We start from the raw sequence: 22,453 nt of genomic DNA on the forward strand, positions 1-22,453 counted from the left end.
CCATTTTCACAATATCCTGTGGATCCATGAACATGGGAGGTTTTTCCATCTTATAATGTCTTCCTAAATTTCTTTCTTTCATTAGTGTTTTATAGTTTGAATTGTAGTGGTCTTTCACCTCCTTGTTTAGTTATATTTCTAAATATTTCTTTTTTTGAAGTTATTATAATTGGGATTTTCCTGATTTTGTTCTCAAAAAGTTCATTGATGATGTATAGAAAAACTACTGATTTTAGTATGTTGATTTTTTTTATCCTACTAATATAATTAAAGTGTTTATCAGGTCTAAAAGTTTTTTTGGTGGAGTCTTTGTGTTCTTTTTTTAATATATGGTCCTATCTTCAAATAGGGGTAATTTGACTTCTTCCATCCCTATCTGTATACCTTTTATTTCTTTCTCTTGCCTTATTGCTCTGGCTAAGATTTCAAGCACTATTCTGAATGAATGTGGAGACCCTTGTCTTGTTCCTGAATTTAGGGGAAATGCTTTCAGTTTTTCCTCACTTAGAGCAGTGTTGGCTATAGGTTTACCATATATATAGCTTTTATTATTTTCCTTCTATTCCTACTTTCTTCCAGGCTTTTATCATGATGGGGTGTTGTTAAAGGCTTTTTCTGCATTGGTTGATATGACCATTTGGTTTTTGTTCTTGATTCTATTTGTGTGCTGTATTACTTTTATTGAATTGTATATGTTGAAATAGCCTTGCATCCCTTGAATGAAACCTAGTTGATTGTGGTATGATTTTTAAATGTGTTTTAAAGTTTGATTTGCAGTTATTAAGAGTTTTTGCTTCTATAGTTAACAAGGAAATTTGTATGTAGTTGTCTTTTTTTTGTTGTGTCCTTATCTGACTTTGTATAAGGGTAATACTGACTTTGGCTTGATAGAATGTGTTTAATTGTGTTCCTTTCCCGTCTGAATTGTGGAATAGTTTCATGAGCATTGGTGTGTTGAGGAGCATTCTTTAAAGGTCTGTTTGAATTCAGCAGAGAATTCATCTCCTTCTGGGCTTTTCTTTATTGGGAGACTCGTTATTTTACTGCTTTCATCTCATTGCTTGTTATAGATCCATTAGTTATTTACATCCTCTTGGTTCAATTTAGATAGATCATATATATTTAGAAATTTATCCATTTCTTCTAGATTTTCTAATTCATTGGAATTTATTTTTCACAGTGTTTCCTAATAATCCTTTGAATTTCATTGATACCTGTTGAAATCCCTCCCTCTTCACATCTAATTTTAATTTGGGTCTTCTGCTTTTGGTTTGGCTAAGGGTTTATCAATCTAAGAACCAGCTTTTTCTTTCACTTGACTTTTTGTATTGTTCTTTAGTCTCTATTTCATGTCTCTGTTTCTCCCTGATGTTTTATTATTTCTTTCCACCTACTAGTTTTTGGGGTTTCCTTGTTCTTGTTTTTGTAAGAGTTCGAAGTGCGTCATTATATTATTTATTTAAGATCGCTCTGGTTTTTAGTGTAGGTACTCATGGCTATAAACTTTTCTCTTAGAATTGTCTTAGCTGTAATCCATAGTTTCTGGTATATTATGTTTTCATTTTCATTTAATTCCAGGAATTTAAAAATATCCTCCCTAACTTCTTCAGTGACCCAGTGGTCATTCAAAAGCATGTTGTTCAGTCTTCACATGTTTGTGTAATTTTGTCATTAATGCTCTGTTAGATCTCATACCTACAACACAAAAAAACATTTCAATATTCTTGTCTTTAAGACTTGCTTTATGGCCTAGAATGTGATCTTCTTTAGAGGAAATTTAAAGGCTGCTGAGAAGAATGTGTATTTTGTGCATGTCTTTGTCCATTAGTACAGTTTAACTCTGAAGTTTTTTTTTTTAACCCTCCTAGTCTAGCTATTGATGAGAGTGCGGTATTAAAGTCAGTATTATTGTATCTGAAAATTATTTGTCCCCTCATGTTTACCAGTCTTTGTCTTATGAAGTTTGGGTGCATCAATATTTTGTGTGTGTAAATTTACAGTTGTTCCATCTTCTTGATGGATTGTTGCCTTTACTGCTATATAGTAACCTTCTTTTTCTTTTCTGTTTTTGGCTTGAAGTGTATTTTATCTGATACGAGTGTAGGCTACTCCTTTCTTCTTCTCCCTGTTTGATAATATTGTTTTCTGTCCTTTCACTTTCAGCCTGTCTGTGTGTGTGTGCCTTTACCAGCTCCAACAACAAATAGTTGGAGCTTGTTTTTTAATCCAGTCAGCCAATCTGCATAATTTAATGGGAGAGTTATGTCCATTAAGGGTTATTATTGAGAGGTATTTTCTGGTTCCTGCAATTTTGTTAGTTTTTTTTCTCTTGGTTGATTCTATTGTTTGTTCTTCTTTTTTGCCCGTATTTATTGTTGGAGGTTTTTGGTTTATTGAGATAGACATGACTGATTCTTTTCTAATTCTCACGTGTTCATATATTTCTTTGTGGAGATTGTTCTTTCCTGAACTTACGTGTTTGTGACTTTCTTTCTCCTCTGTAGTACAGTTTGAAGTCCAGTATTGTGATACCTCCAGTGTTGCTCTTTTTGCTATTTAGGATCTTTTATGTTCCCATATATGAATTGTACGATGAATTTTTCTATTTCTGTGAATAATGACATTGGGATTTTGATGAGTATTGCATTGAATCTATAGATTGCTTTCAGTAGCATAGCCATTTTCATGCTATTAATCCTGCCAGTCCATCAACATGGGAAGTCCATCTTACTGTGTCTCCTTCACTTTCTTTCTTCAAGATTGTATAACTTTCATTGTATAGATCTAGGTTGATTCCTAGGTGTTTTTGAGTTTATTGTGAATGGAATTGTTTCCCCAATTTCTTTCTCATCCTTTTCATTGTTGGTATATAGAAAAATTACTATGTTAACCTTAAATCCTGTTACATTGTTGAAAGTGTTTATCAGATGGAGGAGAGTTTTGATGGAGTTTTAGGGCTTTTGAATATAGAATCATATCATCTGGAAATAAGGATAATTTGACTAATTTCTTCCTATTTGAATCTCTTTTATTTCTTTCTCTTGCCTTACTGGTATGGCTAGGAATTTCCATAATATATTGAATAAGAGTCAGGAGGGTGGATATCCTGTCTCATTTCTAACCTTAGAGGAAATGTTTTCCTCTTTTATTGAGGTTTTTTTTTTTTTTTGGTGGTACTGGGGTTTGAATTCTGGGCTTCATGCTTGCTAGGCAGGTGTTCTAACACTTGAGACACTTCCCATCCCTTGTTATTTTGGGTATTTTTGACATAGAGTCTCTCAAATTCTTTGCCTGAGGCTAGCTTTGAACTGTGATCCTCCTTATCGCTACCTCCTGTGTGCCTAGGATTATAGGTGTGAGCTACCAGTGCCCAGTGTTATTAACACATTTTGCATCTATGTTCATCATGGAAATTGGTTTGTAATCCCTCCTTTCTTCCAGTTCCTTCACTTCCCTTTCCTTCCCTTCCCTCTCCCACTCCCTCAATCCCTCCCTCTCTTCCCTTCTTTGGATTTTGAAATTAGGGTAATACTGGCTTCAGATAATTAGTTTGGAAGTGTTCCTTTCTATTTTATGGAATAGTTTGAGGAACATTTTTGTGTTAATTCTTCTTTAAGGGTCTGGTAGAATTAGGCAATGACTCCCTCTTGTCCTGGACTCTTCTTTGCTGGGAGACTCTTCAGTACTACTTCAATCTCATTGCTTGTTGCAGATCCATTTAATTTGTTTATATCCTCTTGTTTCAATTTTGCTAGGTCAAATCCATCTAAAAATTTATCAATTTCTTCTAGATTTTCCAGTTTTTAGAATATAAATTTTTGAAGTATCCTCTGGATTTCATTGTATTTGTTGTGATCCTGTTTTTTTAATCTCTGATTTTATTAACGAGTCTTTTCCCTCTTTTTATTCAGCTTTGCTAAGGGTTTATCAGTCTTACTTATCTTTCCAAAGAACCAACATTTTGTTTTATTGATTTTTTTTGTCCTGTTTTACTTTCTGTTTCGTTAATTTCTGCTCTAAACTTTATTATTCTTTCTACCTGCTAATTTGGGGTTTGGCTCCTTGTTTTTCAAAGATTTTGAGGTGCAACATTAGGCTGTTTATTTGAGATCTCCCGTTCTTTTGATATACGCACACATAGATAGAGACTTTCCTGTTAGCACTGCCTTTGCTGCATTCCAGAGGTTCTGGTCAGTTGTGTTTTCCTTTTCATTACATTCTAGGAAATTTTTGATTTTTCTCCCATTATTCTTTGATGACTCACTCGTTGTTCAACAATGAATTGTTCAGTCTCCATGAGTTTAAGTATTTTCTGAAATTTCTATTGTTAATTTCTAGTTTTATTCCATTGTGGTCAGTTAGAATCCAGGGAATTATTTCAGTTTTCTTAAATTCATTGAGACTTGCATTATGGCCTAAATAATGATATATTTTGGAGAAATTTCCAGGGCTGCTGAGAATGTTTATTGTGCAGCTGCTGTATAAAATATTTTGTAGCTGTCTGTTATGTTTATTTGGTCTCTATTTTTTTTTAATTTTGAAGTTTCTGTTAATTTTTTTCCTAAATGACCCATCAGTGAGAGTGGGATATTGAAGTCTCCTACTATTATTATGTTGGTGGTTTGTCTCTGCTTGTAAGTCCAGTAGTGTTTGTTTACTGAAGTTGGGTTATTCAACATCTGGTATAGATGTTTACAGTTGCTATCTCTTCTTTATAGAGGAGATAATAATTAATATGAAGTGATCCTCTTTATCTCTTCTGACTGATGTTAAAGTTTTACTGGACATGAGTATAGCTACTCCTGCCTGTTTTGGGGGATCATTTGCTTAGAAAATCTGTTTTCTGTCTTTTCATCCTAAGCCAACGTTCATCTTGTCATACATATGCTTTTCTTTTAGACAATTGTTCATACCTTATTTCTGCCATTCTGTGTTTTTTGATTGCAGAATCGAGACCATGAACATTCAGTTTAATATTAAAAAGTATGTAGTATTTCCTGTCATTTTGTTGTATTTGCAATATTTGCTTCTTTTCTAATCCTCATTTACTAATCTATTTGGCTTCTCACATTTATTCATTCTTGTTTTTTCCCTTTTTTCATTTATCTTCTTTTTCTGTCTGTAGGATTCTTTTAAGTATGTTCTGCAGTGCTGGTTTAGTGTTCATGAATTCATTATGTTTTTGTTAATACACTGGTATATTTTATTTGTTCATCAATTATGAAAGATAGCTTTGCTGGATGCATTAATCTAGGTTGATAGATCTTTTCTTTCAGGACTTGGAATATGTTTCCATGCCCTCTTAGCTTTTAGAGTTTCTATTGAGAAATCTCTTATTGTGGTAGATTTGCCTTCATATGTGACTTGTTACTTCTCTTTTGTAGCTTTCAGTATTCTTTCTTCATTCTGTAAATTCAGTATTTTAAGTATAATATGTTTAGGGGCATTTCTTTTCTGATGTTGCCTGTTTGGTGGTCTGAAAACCTCCTGTTGCTGGATGACCCTCTTTTTCTCATTGTTGAGGAAGTTTCCTGCTGTTACTTTCTTTAATATGTTTTCTTTGCCTTTAGCTTATACTTCTTGTAATTCTGTACTCATGGTTTTTTGATTTGGTCTTTTGATGGTGTCCCAGAGGTCTTGCATGTTGTGCTTTTTCTATTAGCAAGGCTTTCAACTTGATTACTTGTTTTTTTATTGTTGTTGTTGTTCCTTTATTTTTGGTTTATTCAGCTTCTTATTTTCAGAATTTCAATTTGATTTTTCCCCAGATTTTGATATCTTTATTGAATTCCTCTTTCATATCCTGTATTGTATTCCTTCTTTCATCTATTTATTTGAATTCTCTTTGAACTCATTCAGTTGGTTATCTGTATCTCTGAATTTATTCAGGTCTTATATGTGTCTTTAATGTTGTTGGTCATTCTTATCCTTGTTGTCTTAAGTTCATTTGAAATTTCATCTTCTTTTCTGTCATTCACGTCTATTACTATAGAACTGTTGACTTTTGGAGGAAAAATGTTGCCTTTTTTTTTTTTTACTTTTTTATATTACTTGTGTTTCTACTTTGGGATTTACATATCTGCCACCAAGTTTTTGGTTGAACGTTTTAATCACCTATAATCTTTCAGTTGAAATAGTCTCAAAGTTCAGGCTGGCCACACTGGGTCCGTAGTCAAGCATTTGCCCACAGATTCAGACAGTAGGCTTGATCCCTAGTACTGCTCAGATCAAGGTAAACTAGCTGGAATCTCTTGTAGAAAGGTTAGTTGTCCACTTCTTGGCTGCTTTCAATATAGATGCTTCCCTTTTTTGCATATGGTAGCTGCTGTTGGCTCCAGGGATCTGTGGGCTAGGCAGGTTCCCATTTTCTGCACACACTTACCCAGTTTGTTTTCTCAGATGCAGCAAGCATCCAAGCCTTAGGGTGACCCCTCTATGCATCAGTGAGTGGGGGGAGCAAACAGAACCCTGAGTTCTATACTGGCTGTCAAAGAACTGAGGGACCTAGTCACTCTTTGTGCTGGTCTTTAATGCTCACAGTCCCTCTCCACCAGTTTACATTCTTGTGGGAGGAGCAGCTGTGGAAGTTTCTTGATTCAGAGGGTTTGAACTCTGGGTTCCCAGTTCCAACTGCAGTTTCCATTGGCGGGTCTTAGTACTTTCAGGTTTGTTTGACAATTCATCTCCCCTTTGTTGGTATCTTCAGTTTGTAATTTTTCTCTGTTGCCTCGGTTTCTCCATATTTTGCTGCTATCTTGCTGCTGCTTTCATGATTCCTAATGTTCTTCCTGTTTTTCTCTTTAGCATATAGTCTCCTGTGTTAACCTGACTTTTCTCATTCACAGAGTCAAATGGTGGAAACTGCTGATCAGCCATCTTGCCTGCTCTTCTTTTCTTATACATTAGATTTAAAAATTGATACAATATACTTTGAAGCTATTTTTATAAGTTGATAATGTTCCCACTTTGTTCATTGCTTGAATTCTAATTTTTCTGTGGGCCTTTTTTTTTCTTATACCAATGCTATAAAACCTATGTTATTTCTCCAGGAGTAATAAGTTGTACATAATTTTTAAGTCTTTCTATATCTACTACTTCCACATTCTGAAGAGAAAAACACGCTTTCTGCATAGCCTCAGACAAGATCAAGACTGGCAGATTTTGGACTGATGGAGTGGCTGAAGTGGTAGAGAACCTGCCCTGAGCAAGTGTGAGGGCTCCTCCCCAGAAAAAGACTGGCAGATATGGTGTCTGATGAGGGCCTACTTTCTAGTTCACAGATGGCTGTCTTCTTGCTGTGTCCTCAAATTTTGGAAGGGCTGAATTTTATTTTTATAAAGTGCCCATTGGTATATTCCTGTAAGAATTCTCTAGTGCCTTGCCTTTTGGACAATTCCTGCTGGTAGGGATTTTCCCTCTTCCCTCCATAAATCCAAAGTTCAATATTTCTGGATTTTCATGTGGATTCTGTTTACTGTTTAGTATTGCCTTCCATGGCCATAGTCAGTGGTGCTTTCCTGAGCTTAAACTTGATGATTTTGTTTCAGGTTAAGGGAAGTACAGGAAAGTGCTAGCTGTCTCTGGTTGAAGTATTTTCTCTTACAAAGCTATAAACACATTAGGAAAACTAGATAAATAGTTAATTTGAAGTTTATGATCTTATGAATAATATTATCATTTCTCTGAAATATTTCTAAAGGTGATACCCACTTGGGTGGCAGCAGTAGAGAAGGCTCATTTAAAGAAACGATAACACTAAAGTGGTGCACACCGAGGACAAATAACATTGGTAGGTGTTTAAAGATAATAGAAAAGAATAAGTCAGAGGTTTTTAAAGCATTAATGTGGGATCAAATGTCTTTTCTACATTTTTGTTTTTCATTGTTTCAGGGGCTCAATAAGAAATTTTTCAAATTGATCTTTCCTTCTGTTTCAGAATTACACTATTGTACTGGAGCATACCGAATTTCACCTGTAGATGTAAATAGCAGACCTTCTTCCTGCCTTACTAATTTTCTATTAAATGGTAACTTTCATCATTTAATTTTTCTAACTGTGATTAGCATAAGTGAAATAATTAGTGAGAATAAGAGATCTGGAAAACTATTTTGTCAGAATAGTCTTAAGTTTTTGCCAGAACTGTTTCAAAAGTAATATATTTGCAAATACCTTTTAACAAATTTGCTAAGGTTTACATCTTACTTTCAGACTGTTTAGCTAAGCAAATTTTATTTACTGTAAGTGTTTTTATATAGGAAAAAATGAAACCTGTCGAGCCTAACTTGGTTTTTTTTGGAAGTTAGAATAATATAAATCATTTATCTTGGTTCACTAAATTTTAAATTACAAAGTATGTACGCACCTATTTCTCTCTGAGCACTTAACCTTTATCATATATGAATATCATGTTTTTAATATTATGCCATATGATTTCTTACCTGTGACCTTAAGCCTATGGTTTCCTTGTGTTAAAAAAATTTTTTTATTAGTATGTATTTTTGAATTCCCATGTTTTAAATTTCATATTTTCAAAGCTTTGTGGTAATTCTTAGGATGACCTATGTTTTAGAGCCATTGTTTTAAAAAATCAGTTTGTTAATTTCAGATTGATTTTTCAGATAAAAAATCAGAATGTTAGTTTCACTGTTAAGCACAATTTGATTATCAGACTATATAAAATTCAGATTTAACATATGGGCATGTGAGAAAGAAAGTAACAGTACTGATGAGGAGGGATGTGGAAATGAATTGAGAATGGAGCCTTCTTCTCATATGTTTTATAGTATTGATAACTTGAGGATTATCTAGTAATTATCTTACTTTTCTTCTTGAATGTCCTGGAGGAAAAATTTATGTGAACTTAAAATTGAATAAAGTATACAACCAAACATACCAAAGATCATTATACTTGTTTTGCAGAACTCTCCAAATTACTGCATAAACTTGGAGTATATGAGAGTAAACTGAGGCTAGAATTCAGATTTTTAAGAATTGAAGTAAAGGTATAGTAAATGAGCAATGTTGGTTGAAGTATGGGGATCAATAAGAAAATGAAAAAAAAAAACCCTAGATGTAAATTTAATGAAATGATAAGAACCTATTTGAATTTCATTACCGATAGTATAATCTTGCTTTTGACAGGTCGCTCTGTTTTATTGGAACAACCACGAAAGTCAGGTTCCAAAGTCATTAGTCATATGCTTAGTAGTCATGGAGGAGAGATATTTTTGCATGTCCTTAGCAGTTCTCGATCCATTCTAGAGGATCCACCTTCAATTAGTGAAGGATGTGGAGGAAGAGTTACAGACTACCGTATTACAGTAAGAAATCTATAAATTTTACATTTTGAGACTGTCGTCAATTAGCAAATAGTTATTTAGTTTATATTATGTGCTAACATTTGAGAAAAAAATGTTTGGAAGAAGTTATTATTATTTCAAGTAGATAAGTTTCCTGCCATATTTTCTCAAAAGAGCTATTTGTCGCTATCTAGTCTTTCATGGTATGTATTCAGTGCATACAACGAAAGTACCTGGATTGTAATGAAACAGTGAAACCATAGAGAAGAAGGAAAATTGATTTGAACTGGCATTTTAGATGGAATTTAAATTCTAATAATTTAAATGGCAAGCGGAAACATTTGAGTATTTGTATTACTGCTACTTTTACATTTATTTTTGTATATTGGGGGATCATTGTATTTTTGTTAGAAATTCTATTCTGATTTTAATTTTCCATTCTCCCTCCCCTTGTGGTATTTAGTGGCTGTCTACTTTATGAGGTGGTTGTGGAAATCAGATGTATACTGAAATGCTTTATAAACCACCAGGTGTTACATACTTTAATGGGAACCTAATCAGTATTCATTGTGAAAAATTTATAACATGCAGATATCAAAAAAACAAAAGCAAAAGCTACAAATTACCTGTATTTCTTCATTATCAAAGATAACCACTCTGTTAACATTTTGATGTTGTGTCTAGTTTTTAAGCAAGCAAATTAATCTTCTCATGTGATTAACTCATTCATTTATATAATAGAAAGGAGTTAAATTATAGTAATGCAATGAAATGAATGTTCCTAGATGTTTAAAAAGGGAAAAGTGACATGAATGTGTTTATGTTTGAGGCTTTTTTCATTTCCATTGTAATAAAGAATGATAGGTTCAAATTCAAAAATGGAAAAAGTAGTGAGGTGGGAAGCTACTGTTACAGAAAGTCCTTTGATGCAAATCACATGCCCAGAAGACATCAGGGAAACAGATTAGTACTTGTAACCCATATTAAAACATTAAAAATAGTATCTAATTTTCTTTTATTTGCTTATCATTAGGATTTTGGTGAATTTATGAGGGAAAACAGATTAACTCCTTTTCTAGACCCCAGATATAAAATTGATGGAAGTCTTGAGATCCCTTTGGAACGAGCAAAAGATCAGTTAGAAAAACACACTCGTTACTGGCCTATGATTATTTCACAAACTACAATTTTCAATATGCAAGCGGTAAGTGTTACATTTAAAGTTTTATAAGTAAGGGTAGTGGGGGGGAGAAGGAGGAGGCGGGGGGTTGGGGAGAGAAATGGTCCAAACAATGTATGCACATTTGAATAAATGAATAAAAAAAATTAAAAAAAAACATTTTCACTTTTCTTGTTCTTTGTAGAAACAAATTTTAAAATTTGCAATTTATATCATTTCTCAAGTAAAAACATGAAATATGTGAGTTTGCTATAGTTAAAGAATTAGTAATTGGGAATCAAAGTAATAGTTATAGATTCACTCACTGTGGTAACCAAAGTCAGTTTTAAAGTCAGGCTCTGCCTCAAAGCTTTGATATTTGTTTTTCAGGACAGATTTTCCTTTTTCTTTTAAGCAGGTGGTTCCATTAGCCGGTGTTATTGTGAAAGAATCTTTGACAGAAGAAGATGTATTAAACTGTCAAAAAACAATATACAATTTAGTTGATATGGAAAGAAAAAATGATCCTCTGCCTATTTCTACAGTTGGTACAAGAGGAAAGGGTCCTAAAAGGTAGAGTTTTCTTAATTGATATGTATTGTTTTTTAAGGTGACGTATTCCATATGTAAATTATTTGAGGATGAGTATATATACAGATGTACATATGATGTAGATAAAATATAGAGTACATTGTAACTTAGAATTCCACCATTAACTATCAAGTAAGAGAAAAGAAGTCCATATTTATTTTTAACTTTACCAGTAGGAAGTGACACTTGAATATTATTAATGTTTAAATATTTGAATCTTACTTATAGGACATTTCTGAGAATGTTACTTTAAATCTTTACTGCAGAGATGAACAATACCGTATCATGTGGAATGAATTAGAAACCCTTGTCAGAGCCCATATCAACAACTCGGAGAAACATCAAAGAGTTTTGGAATGTCTGATGGCATGTAGGAGCAAACCCCCAGAAGAAGAGGAAAGAAAGAAACGGGGAAGAAAGAGGGAAGACAAAGAGGATAAGTCAGAAAAAGCAGTGAAAGATTATGAACAGGATAAATCTTGGCAAGATTCAGAGAGGTGACTTCTTGGCATTAATATAGGACCCAGGGGGGCTTTGTCTTAATCACATTTTGCTTATAACACATTCAAACTTCATTTAACACAAGCTTGTTTATTTTATAACTATAATTTTAATCATTCCTAAAATGTAGATCTTTCTTGGGCTTAAAAGGTAAGGAGTTTTTAACTGTTGGGACAAAAAATAGCATTAATTTTTCCTAATTAGCTTTTGAATATCATATTGCATGATGTTTGTATCAGTATGTGCTTTATGTGTTATGAATTTTTAAAACATAATTTTTTTCCCTTTTTCAGTAAATATTTAATGCCTATGATGTGCCAAGCATTTGGCACAAGATCCCTACCCTGGAAGAACTTACCACTGTAAGTTGGTAGAGATAGGCAAGCAAGTGATAACAGCAAAGTGTAAGAAGGTACTACCATAAAATTAGGCACAGGTTGCCCTTGGAAATACAGAGGAAGAGCATATAGTCCTAATTCTGGAAACATTCCTTAATAGTATACTCTTTTCCCTAGTTTATACTTCTATAGTAGTATCAAGGTTAAGTTAAAAAAAAAAAAGGGTAGGGGGGAATAAAGTCCTACAAATAAAAATATGTCAGCTGGCTGTATCTTCTACTGCCTTGCCATAAATCAGGCTTAACTAAATAAGTGTAATAGTGGCATTGTAGTAAATCACTTAAAAATAAAACTCAAGTTTTCATTATGAAACATTTTAAATATATACATCAATAAAAAAGATATCCATCATCTTTTGTCACATGCATGCATGCTGCCTCTCTTTCTCTGTCTCTATATATGTATCCATATATATATATATATATATATATTTATATGTATATGTGTAAATTCATGCCATGAATTGAGTTTAAACAATAAATTGAGTTTGTCTTCAGGAACCTAGTATTTGCTATAGTATTGGGAATATAAGCAGATTCAGGTTTATTTATTTACAATTTCTTAAAGCATAGGCTTCATGTTTTTTATAATTTTTTTTATTAGGATATATTCATTTATACGTGGGGGGAAACCATAGTGACAATTATGATTAGGCTTATATTGTACATTGGTTTGATCACTCCCATCCTCTCTCCCCCTTAACCTCGTTCTGCCCCACTTAAAGCAATTGCAAGAGATTTCTGTGTTCTATTTCATATAAGTATATGAAATCCATCAACCATATACCCTCATCTTAATCTCCTTCATTCGCCTACCCTACTTCTCCACGCCCACCCAACATACTGTACCTATTTTGCAGTCCTGTCTTTCATCATTAGTATTTAAGTTGATGTTCAAAGGGGTTTCTCTATGTATCACCACTGTGGGTGTACTTTGTTTTGTTCCGTTCAACCCCTTCCTTTACTCTCCTTTACCTCTTTACCTCCTACCTCCCCACTTTCAACAGCTTTCAATACACATCCTTATGTCCTCTACCTTCACATCTTACGTTTTACGATATTACTGATGCTCTATCTTCTCTTTTCCTTTCCCTCTTTCCTTGAGTGCCATAGAGTTGTTTTACTAACATGTTCTACATATGAATTAGTATATGCTTGTTTTTGTTTAGATATGTTTATCTTTTTAAAAATTTTTTTTTTATTTTATTATTCATATGTGCATACAAGGCTTGGGTCATTTCTCCCCCATGCCCCCACCCCCTCCCTTACCACCCACTTCACCCCCTCCCTCTCCCCCCCACCCCCTCAATACCCACCACAAACTATTTTGCCCTTAACTCTAATTTTGTTGTAGAGAGAGTATAAGCAATAATAGGAAGGAACAAGTGTTTTTGCTGGTTGAGATAAGGATAGTTATACAGGGAGTTGACTCACATTAATTTCCTGTGCGTGTGTGTTACCTTCTAGGTTAATTCTTTTTCATCTAACCTTTTCTGTAGTTCCTGGTCCCTTTTCCTATTGGCCTCAGTTGCTTTTAAGGTATCTGCTTTTAGTTTCTCTGCGTTAAGGGCAACAAATGCTAGCTAATTTTTAAGGTGTCTTACCTATCCTCACCCTTCCCTTGTGTGCTCTCGCTTTTATCATGTGCTCAAAGTCCAATCCCCTTGTTGTGTTTGCCCTTCATCTAATGTGTGCATATGAGGGAGAACATACGATTTTTGGTCTTTTGGGCCAGGCTAACCTCACTCAGAATGATGTTCTTCAATTCCATCCATTTACCGGCGAATGATAACATTTCGTTGTTCTTCATGGCTGCATAGAATTCCATTGTGTATAGATACCACATTTTCTTAATCCATTCATCAGTAGTGGGGCATCTTGGCTGTTTCCATAACTTGGCTATTGTGAATACTGCCGCAATAAACGTGGGTGTGCAGGTGCCTCTTGAGTAACCTATGTTACAGTCTTTTGGGTATATCCCCAAGAGTGGTATTGCTGGATCATATGGTAGATCAATGTTTAGCTTTTTAAGTAGCCTCCCAATTTTTTTCCAGAGTGGTTGTACTAGTTTACATTCCCACCAACATGGTAAGAGGGTTCCTTTTTCCCCCCGCATCCTCCCCAACACCTGTTGTTCATGGTGTTGCTAATGATGGCTATTCTAACAGGGGTGAGGTGGAATCATAGCGTGGTTTTAATTTGCATTTCCTTTATTGCTAGAGATGGTGAGCATTTTTTCATGTGTTTTTTGGCCATTTGAATTTCTTCTTTTGAGAAAGTTCTGTTTAGTTCACTGGCCCATTTCTTTATTGGTTCATTAGTTTTGGGAGAATGTAGTTTGCTAAGTTCCCTATATATTCTGGTTATCAGTCCTTTGTCTGATGTGTAGCTGGCAAATATTTTCTCCCACTCTGTGGGTGTTCTCTTCAGTTTAGAGACCATTTCTTTTAATGAACAGAAGCTTTTTAGTTTTATGAGGTCCCATTTATCTATGCTATCTCTTGGTTGCTGTGCTGCTGGGGTTTCGTTGAGAAAGTTCTTTCCTATACCTACTAACTCCAGAGTATTTCCTACTCTTTCCTGTATCAACTTTAGAGTTTGTGGTCTGATATTAAGATCCTTGATCCATTTTGAGTTAATCTTGGTGTAGGGTGATATACATGGATCTAGTTTCAGTTTTTTGCAGACTGCTAACCAGTTTTCCCAGCAGTTTTTGTTGAAGAGGGTGCTGTTTTTCCATCGTATATTTTTAGCTCCTTTGTCAAAGTCAAAGTTGTGTTGCTTCATATCTGGGACCTCTATACTTTTCCACTGGTCTTCATGCCTGTTTTTGTGCCAGTATCGTGCTGTTTTTATCATTACTGATTTGTGATATAGTTTGAAGTCAGGTATCGTAATACCTCCAGCATTGCTCTTTTGACTGAGTATTGCCTTGGCTATTCGTGGCCTCTTGTGTTTCCATATAAATTTCACAATAGATTTTTCAATCTCTTTAATGAATGTCATTGGAATTTTGATGGGAATTGCATAAAACATGTAGATTACCAATCCATGAGCATGGGAGATCTCTCCACTTTCTATAGTTTTCCTCAATCTCGTCTTCAGAAGTTTATAGTTTTCCTTGTAGAAGTCATTCACATCTTTTGTTAGGTATTTGATTTTTTTGAGGCTATTGTAAATGGAATTGTTTTCATATATTCTTTCTCAGTTTGCTCATTATTAGTGTGTAGAAATGCTAATGATTTTTCTATGTTGATTTTATATCCTGCTACCTTGCTGTAGCTATTGATGATGTCTAGAAGCTTCTGAGTAGAGTTTTTTGGGTCTTTAAGGTATAGGATCATGTCGTCTGCAAATAGGGATATTTTGACAGTTTCTTTACCTATTTGTATTCCTTTTATTCCTTCTTCTTGCCTAATTGCTCTGGCTAGGAATTCCAGTACTATGTTGAATAGGAGTGGAGATAGTGGGCATCCTTGTCTGGTTCCTGATTTTAGAGTGAATGGTTTCAGTTTTTCTCTGTTAAATATAATGCTGGCTGTAGGTTTGTCATATATAGCTTTTATAATGTTGAGGAACTTTCCTTCTTTTCCTCGTTTTCTTAGAGCTTTTATCATGAAGTGGTGTTGGATCTTATCAAAGGCTTTTTCTGCATCTATTGAGATGATCAAGTGGTTTTTGTCTTTGCTTCTGTTAATGTGGTTTATTACGTTTATTGATTTTCGTATGTTGAACCACCCCTGCATCCCTGGGATGAAGCCTACTTGGTCATGGTGAATAATCTTTTTGATGTGTTGTTGAATTCGGTTTGCCATTATTTTGTTGAGGATTTTTGCATCAATGTTCATTAAGGAGATTGGCCTATAGTTCTCCTTTTTGGAGGTGTCTTTGCCTGGTTTTGGGATAAGTGTAATACTGGCTTCATAAAAGGTGTTTGGCAGTTTTCCTTCCCTTTCTATTTCATGGAACAGTTTAAGGAGGGTTGGTATCAGTTCTTCTTTAAACGTCTGATAGAATTCAGCAGAGAATCCATCAGGTCCTGGACTTTTCTTTTTGGGGAGACTCTTGATTGCTGCTTCAATTTCATTTTATGTTATAGATCTATTCAGGTGATTAATTTCCTCTTGGTTCAATTTTGGATGATCATATGTATCTGGAAATCTGTCCATTTCCTTCAGTTTTTCAAATTTATTTGAATATAGGTGTTCGAAGTAGTGTCTGATGATTTCCTGGACTTCCTTGGTGTTTGTTGTTATCTCCCCTTTTGCATTTCTGATTTGCTAATTTGGGTTTTTTCTCCCCTCATTTTAGTCAGGTTTGTCAGGGGGTCTATCGATGTTGTTTATTTTTTCAAAGAACCAACTTTTTGTTTCATTAATTCTTTGTATGGTTTTTATTTCATTGATTTCAGCTCTTATTTTTATCATTTCTCTCCTTCTATTTGTTTTGGGATTTGCTTGTTCTTGTTTTTCTAGGAGTTTGAGATGTATCATTAGGTCATTGATTTGGGATCTTTCAATCTTTTTAATATATGCACTCATGGCTATAAACTTTCCTCTCAGGACTGCCTTTGCTGCGTCCCATAGTTTCCGGTAGGTTGTGTTTCCATTTTCATTGACTTCCAGGAACTTTTTAATTTCCTGTTTTATTTCATCAGTGACCCATGGTTCATTAAATAATGAATTATTTAGTTTCCAGCTGTTTGCATGTTTTTTGTCTTTACTTTTGTTGTTGAGTTCTACTTTTACTGCATTGTGATCAGATAGTACGCATGGTATAATTTCTATTTTCTTATATTTGCTGTGGCTTGCTTTGTGCCGTAGGATATGATCTATTTTGGAGAAGGTTCCATGGGCTGCTAAGAAGAATGTATATTGTGTAGAAGTTGGATGAAATGTTCTGTAGACATCAAGTAGGTCTATTTGATCTACTATTTTAGATCTTGAATACCTTCATTAATTTTTTGTTTGGATGACCTCTCTATTGATGATAATGGGGTTAGATATGTTTATTTTTAGGATCTGTCTTCCACATATGAGAGAAAACATCCACCTTTCTGAGTCTTCACTTAGCATGATGTCCTCCAGTTGCATCCATTTCCTTCAAACCACATGTCTTTCCTTATGACTTAGTAAAACTCCATTGTGTATATATACTACAATTTGTTGATCCATTCATCAGTTGTAGGGCATCTGGGTTGTTTCCATAGATTGGTTATTGAGAATAGTCCTGAGATAAACATCAGTGTATGGGTGTCTCTATTGTGTCATGACTTACATTCCTTTGGGTAGATGCCCAGGAGCGGTATCACTGGATTATATGGCAGTTCTATCTCTAGGCTTTTGAGGAATCTGTACTGTTTTCCATAGTGGTTATGCTAATTTGCATTCCACCAACAGTGTGTAAGGGTTCCTGTTTTACCACATCCTCGCCAGCATTTGTTGTTATTGCCCTTGAATATGGCCATTCTAATAGGTGAGATGAAATATGAGTATAGTTTTAATTTAAAGCATAGATTTTACTGTTTTAAATGCTGAGAAGTATCTTTGCTGCCTCTATCTATATATAGATACTTTGGTATATGTCTATACTGTATATGTGTATGTAGTTGCCTTAGAAGTATAGGCACATCCATTACCCTTACCAAGAACATTTTGAAGCTATTTCTGGAAATCACATCATTTCATAGATAAGTAAAATAGTTTTATTCTCATCAACTTTAGCAGTTTACTTTTTTCCTTGAGCTTCTGAAACAAAATTGGGTCACTGTAAGAAGAACAAAGAACTGATTCAGCTCATACTGACCTTAACGTGCATCTCTCTGTTTTGCTAGTATTTTTCTTCCCTGATGAAACTCAATGAGAGCTTAGAACTAAGTTCCTAAGTTGTGCAACCTAAGTACATTTCCAGAGTACATAGAAGAACAACTAATAGTAAACATCTTCGTCTTTTTTGTAATTTGGAATAGTGTTTTTTCCATATCTTTAAAATTGTGAAATATCCTCTGAATATCACATTATTTCTCACATTTTTGATGATAACTTCTTCAATTTTCCTCTGGGGTTTTCTGACTAATTCCTGAACTATTGCATTATTATTATTTTGATGGAAAAGGGAAACTTGTGTTTAATGCGTTAAGTTATCTTACCTGATTTTATATTGAAGTTTCTAATGTCGCTTGGTGTATTTTGTGAGATCAGCTATGTTATATAAAAACTGGTAGGCAAAGGTAGTTTAATTTGTAAATTTCTAAAAATTTAACTTTATATTTCATTTGTCCCTCTAAAAGATTAAAAGGCATCTTAGAACGTGGAAAAGAAGACTTGGTTGAAGCTGAGATTATAAAAGATTCTCCTGATTCTCCAGAACCTCCAAACAAAAAGCCCCTTGTTGAAGTGGAAGAAACTCCACAGGTGGAAAAATCAAAAGGTAGGATACAATCATGGTAACTATTTGTAAAGACTTTTCCAATTAAGTTTTGTTTCACAGTATCATTTAATATTATTGTGTTTATGAGGAAGAGCTTTTATCTGCTCTTGGATATCATTTAAGAGATTCTCTGCTTACAGTTTTGAGAGCTAGAGGAGGCAAAGACATTGTCAGCATTTAAAAGAAAAAGAGTAGTTATATTTCCATTAGTGAAGCCTTTGGAAAATAAGCATTTTTACTATAAACTCTTGATTTTTTTTTTTGAGGCAGTATTAGGGTTTGAACTCAGGGCTTCATGTTTGGTAGGCCTTCTACTACTTGAGCCACTCCAGCAGTCCTAAAGTTAGTGCTTTAAGAAACTGTAAGTATAGAAACTGGAATCTGATTAAACTCCTGATGTTATACTAAGTTCTAGGTTCTTGAAGACATACCTAATTTATTGATAACACTCATTCATTGATAAATTATACTTGTTTGAATGAAGTTAAATGAAGATACTGTTATAAACAGTATTTTCATTGTAAAACCTTTTAACTATTATAAGCTGAGTGCTATAATTTTCTTTTGAAGGAATTCTAGGCATTAAAGATTGAATTTGGAATTTGAGAGCTTCTAAAATAATTCTTGAAGGTAAACTAGGTTTAGTTTTTTTAGTATAAATGGGAATATTGTATACCATCAACAGATTGATGACAGTGCCTCTCGTGAGGCACACACCTCAGGGCTGACTAGGTTCACATTAATGGCAGTTCATCCTAGGGAGAAAGTAGACTTACTTGCTTTTTATATACATCCGTCATGGTTATGTATATTTTGATATGTGTTCAGCTTCCTAGTTTTTTTGAAGTCATAGAATCAGAGATCACCCTTGAGGTAGTCTTCTGATTTACCTTTTAAGCATTTGCCAAAGAATCTAGAAAATAATAGGCTATAAATAAATGTCTGTTGATAACATGCCAGGACATGCAGCTGTTGATTAGAATGAGAAATTTAGGTATACGCTAAACTTATGTCTACATTCCTTGGAAATTAGAACTCTTAAAAGTACTTGTGCTGGCAGTAATTGCAAGTAGCCAAAACACATGTTAGTAAAAAAAAAAAACACAAAGAAACCCCCAAAAAACCTAAATGATAGTGGTCCATAGATCTAATTTATTTATTTATTCATTCATTCTTGATGATAGCCATGATGAAGGGGTCAGATAAATTCTTAGTGTCATTTTGATTTGCATTTCCTTTATGGGTAAAGATATTGAACATTTCTTTATATATTTGCCATTTTGTATATCTTTTAAGAAGTGTCTGCTCAATTAATTTGCAACTTAATACATACATAATTTTTTTATATATATATTTTGGATATTAATGCTTTGTTTGACAAATAATTTCCAAAGATTATCTCCTATTCTATAGGTTGCCTCTTCACACTAGTAATTTAAAAAAAAAAAAATTTATTATTATACTGGGGGTATATAGTGACATTTAAAATGTGCCTACAGTATATCTTAGTTAAATTCACCCCTTCCAAAACTCCCCTCCTTCCTTTCTTAGAATAGTTTGAACAGGTCTCATTTTTCCTTTTTCATACATTCAATACATAATATTTCCACATATTCACCCTTCTACACCTTTTCCCTTTCCTTAGGTCCTTTTTTTGGTTTTTTTGGTAGTACTAGGACTTGAACTCAATGACTCCACTTGAACCACTCCACCAGCCCTCACCCTTTCCTTATATCCTCGCCCTAATACAGGTACCAGCCCCCAGACAGTACCTGTTTTACATAGGTATAATTTGTGCAGCCCAATAGTAATTATTGTCACGAATACTTGCTCTTCATTCTTGTAATATCTGTATCACTCAGCTTAATTGACTCCTTTTTCAAGAAAAATTCCCTTACTTCATAATTCAGTTAGGTCTGATTCTTTGTGCTTCCAATACTTCCTAGAATTGCCACTCTGGTAGTACATAGAGCATCTTTAACATCTCTCTTCTGCTGTTAGTCTGAAACATTTTTAAGGGCAGAGACTATTACTCAGCATAGTTGTGGTTTGCTTCTATGAGTTCAGTTATATGCTGAATGATTGAGTGAATAAATATATACTAACATAGGGAGAAAAAAAAAGGGCTATAAATTCATGTATTCTGTGATGTCAGTTTTGTTTTGAAAGTTTCCATACGCTGATACACTAAGCTCATCACTTAAGTGAATTATCAGCTGTCATTAAATTAAAGGAATCCCTGCTACTTTTAACCCTGAAACGCATATGAGAACCACTTTAATTATAAATCACTGTCTGCCCTTCTAACTTTCCATTTGAGATGGATATTTGAAAAATGTTTGCTTTTTCTTCTGCTCTGTTTTACAACCTAAACCATCATGTCTCTTTTGATTGGCAAGTTATCTGGGCCTTTTATTTTATGTCCTTTGGAAAATTAGCTCCCAGACCTCCCCAAAGTCAATTTGTGTACACTGCCTTGAGGATTGGATTATTCCAAATGTCCTCTTAAGGGCTGGCAGTGTGCCTCAAGTGGTAGAGCGCCTGCCTAGAAAGTATGAGGCCCTGAGTTCAAACTCCAGTACTACCAAAAGAAAAAAAAACCCTTAAATATGCCCTTTAGAAATCTATTGAATTCTTGTTGTGTGATACAGTAACAGAAAACCAAAATATCATTTTGGTGATAGAGAGTAGCACTGAATAAAAGACTTGTTAAGGTAATGATATTATGGGTGATTTTATTTGCTCCTTTATGTGTTTTGTTGTTTTTAAATTTTGTCTAATGACAAATTTATAAGAAAAGTAAAGTTCTGTTTTCTTAAATTTTCTTTAAGCACTCATTTACAGTAATATTAACTCTTTTCTGGTGTGTAGTTCTTTGAGTTTAGACATTGCATGAAGTTGTATAATGTCTCCCATCACAATCAGTATAAAATATTATACCCCAAAAGTTTCCCTGCGTTGATCTTTGTAATCATCCTGTATTCTTCTTATCCCCGATCCCTGGTAACTGATGTTTTTCTTTTCGTAATTGTGCCTTTTTCAAGAGAGTCTTACGAAATCATATATTAAGCTGCTTTTTAAGATTGACTTATTTTACATGGGCTAATGCATTTGAGGTTCCGTGTACTGTGTGTGTATTGGTAGTTCTTTTTACTCCATTTATTTATAAAAGAAGACCTGCCACCCTATTTTCCAAAGTGCCTGTAACATTTTACATTCCTGCTGCAAGGTATGAGCATTCAGTTAACTTTTTTTTCAAATTGTTGTGCTGGTGGTACTTTGTGGCTTTTGCAAAAGTTCTTACAATGTATCAAGTATGTCATACCTGAATTCACTTCCTTCATCATTTTCCTTTATCTCCCCTTCTCCGTTCTTAGAATAGTTTCAATAGGTCTTATTTTTCTGTTTACATACATTTTTACATAGTATTTGCACCACATTCCTCTCCTACACCCTTTTCCCACATCCTCTCCCCTCCTACCAGTACCAGCCCCTGAGACAGGACCTGTTTTGCCCTCCTATTCTCTGATTAGTCCTCTTCTTACGGTGATTTCCAACAGTTTAAAGCTTCTATGTTCGTTCTTGTATATGAGGTACATCAATCAACTTCACCTTCCTAACTTCCTTCTTTTACCCTCCCTCTCTTGTATGTAACCTCCTTAGTGTGACCTGTTTTTCATAATATTACTTGTATTTGTATTAGGTCTATATTCCACATATGAGAGAAAACATGCAGAGTTTGGCCTTCTGGACCCAGCTAACTTCACTTAAGGTGACGTTCTCTAGTCCAGTAAATAATGCTGCAGTAAACATGGTTGTGCCCGTGACTTTATTGTAACCTGACTTATAGTCCTTCAGGTATATCCCTTAGACTGGCATTTCTGGATCATATGGCAGTTCTATTTTTAGTTTTTTGAGTTGTCTCCATACTGTTTCGCATAGTGGTTGTACTAATGTACATTCCCACCAGGAGTGTATGAAGGGTCCTTTTCCCCCACACTTTCTCCACGTCAACATTTGTTGTTTGTGTTCCTTTTGATAGCCATTATAACAAGAGTGAGGTAGATTCTTTTTCTT

At 34.3% G+C, this 22,453-nt stretch overlaps 1 protein-coding gene across 4 annotated transcripts in view; it reads left to right on the top strand.

Moving 5' to 3' along the window:
• The window catches only part of Ints13 (integrator complex subunit 13), a 74,741-nt gene that overhangs the window by 30,456 nt on the left and 21,832 nt on the right, over positions 1-22,453 (top strand). For 3 of the 4 annotated variants that reach the window (XM_074083070.1, XM_074083069.1, XM_074083067.1), the window contains 7 exons: positions 7,700-7,789; positions 7,937-8,026; positions 9,142-9,320; positions 10,333-10,503; positions 10,874-11,031; positions 11,316-11,546; positions 18,237-18,376. In XM_074083070.1, the coding sequence (XP_073939171.1) occupies positions 7,700-7,789; positions 7,937-8,026; positions 9,142-9,320; positions 10,333-10,503; positions 10,874-11,031; positions 11,316-11,546; positions 18,237-18,376 (1,059 nt within the window). The remainder of the gene's footprint in view (positions 1-7,699; positions 7,790-7,936; positions 8,027-9,141; positions 9,321-10,332; positions 10,504-10,873; positions 11,032-11,315; positions 11,547-18,236; positions 18,377-22,453) is intronic. The other variant, XM_074083068.1, reaches the window with a different exon arrangement.

Source organism: Castor canadensis, chromosome 8, assembly GCF_047511655.1.
Source record: "Castor canadensis chromosome 8, mCasCan1.hap1v2, whole genome shotgun sequence".
In the NCBI taxonomy this organism is placed as follows: Eukaryota; Metazoa; Chordata; class Mammalia; order Rodentia; family Castoridae; genus Castor; species Castor canadensis.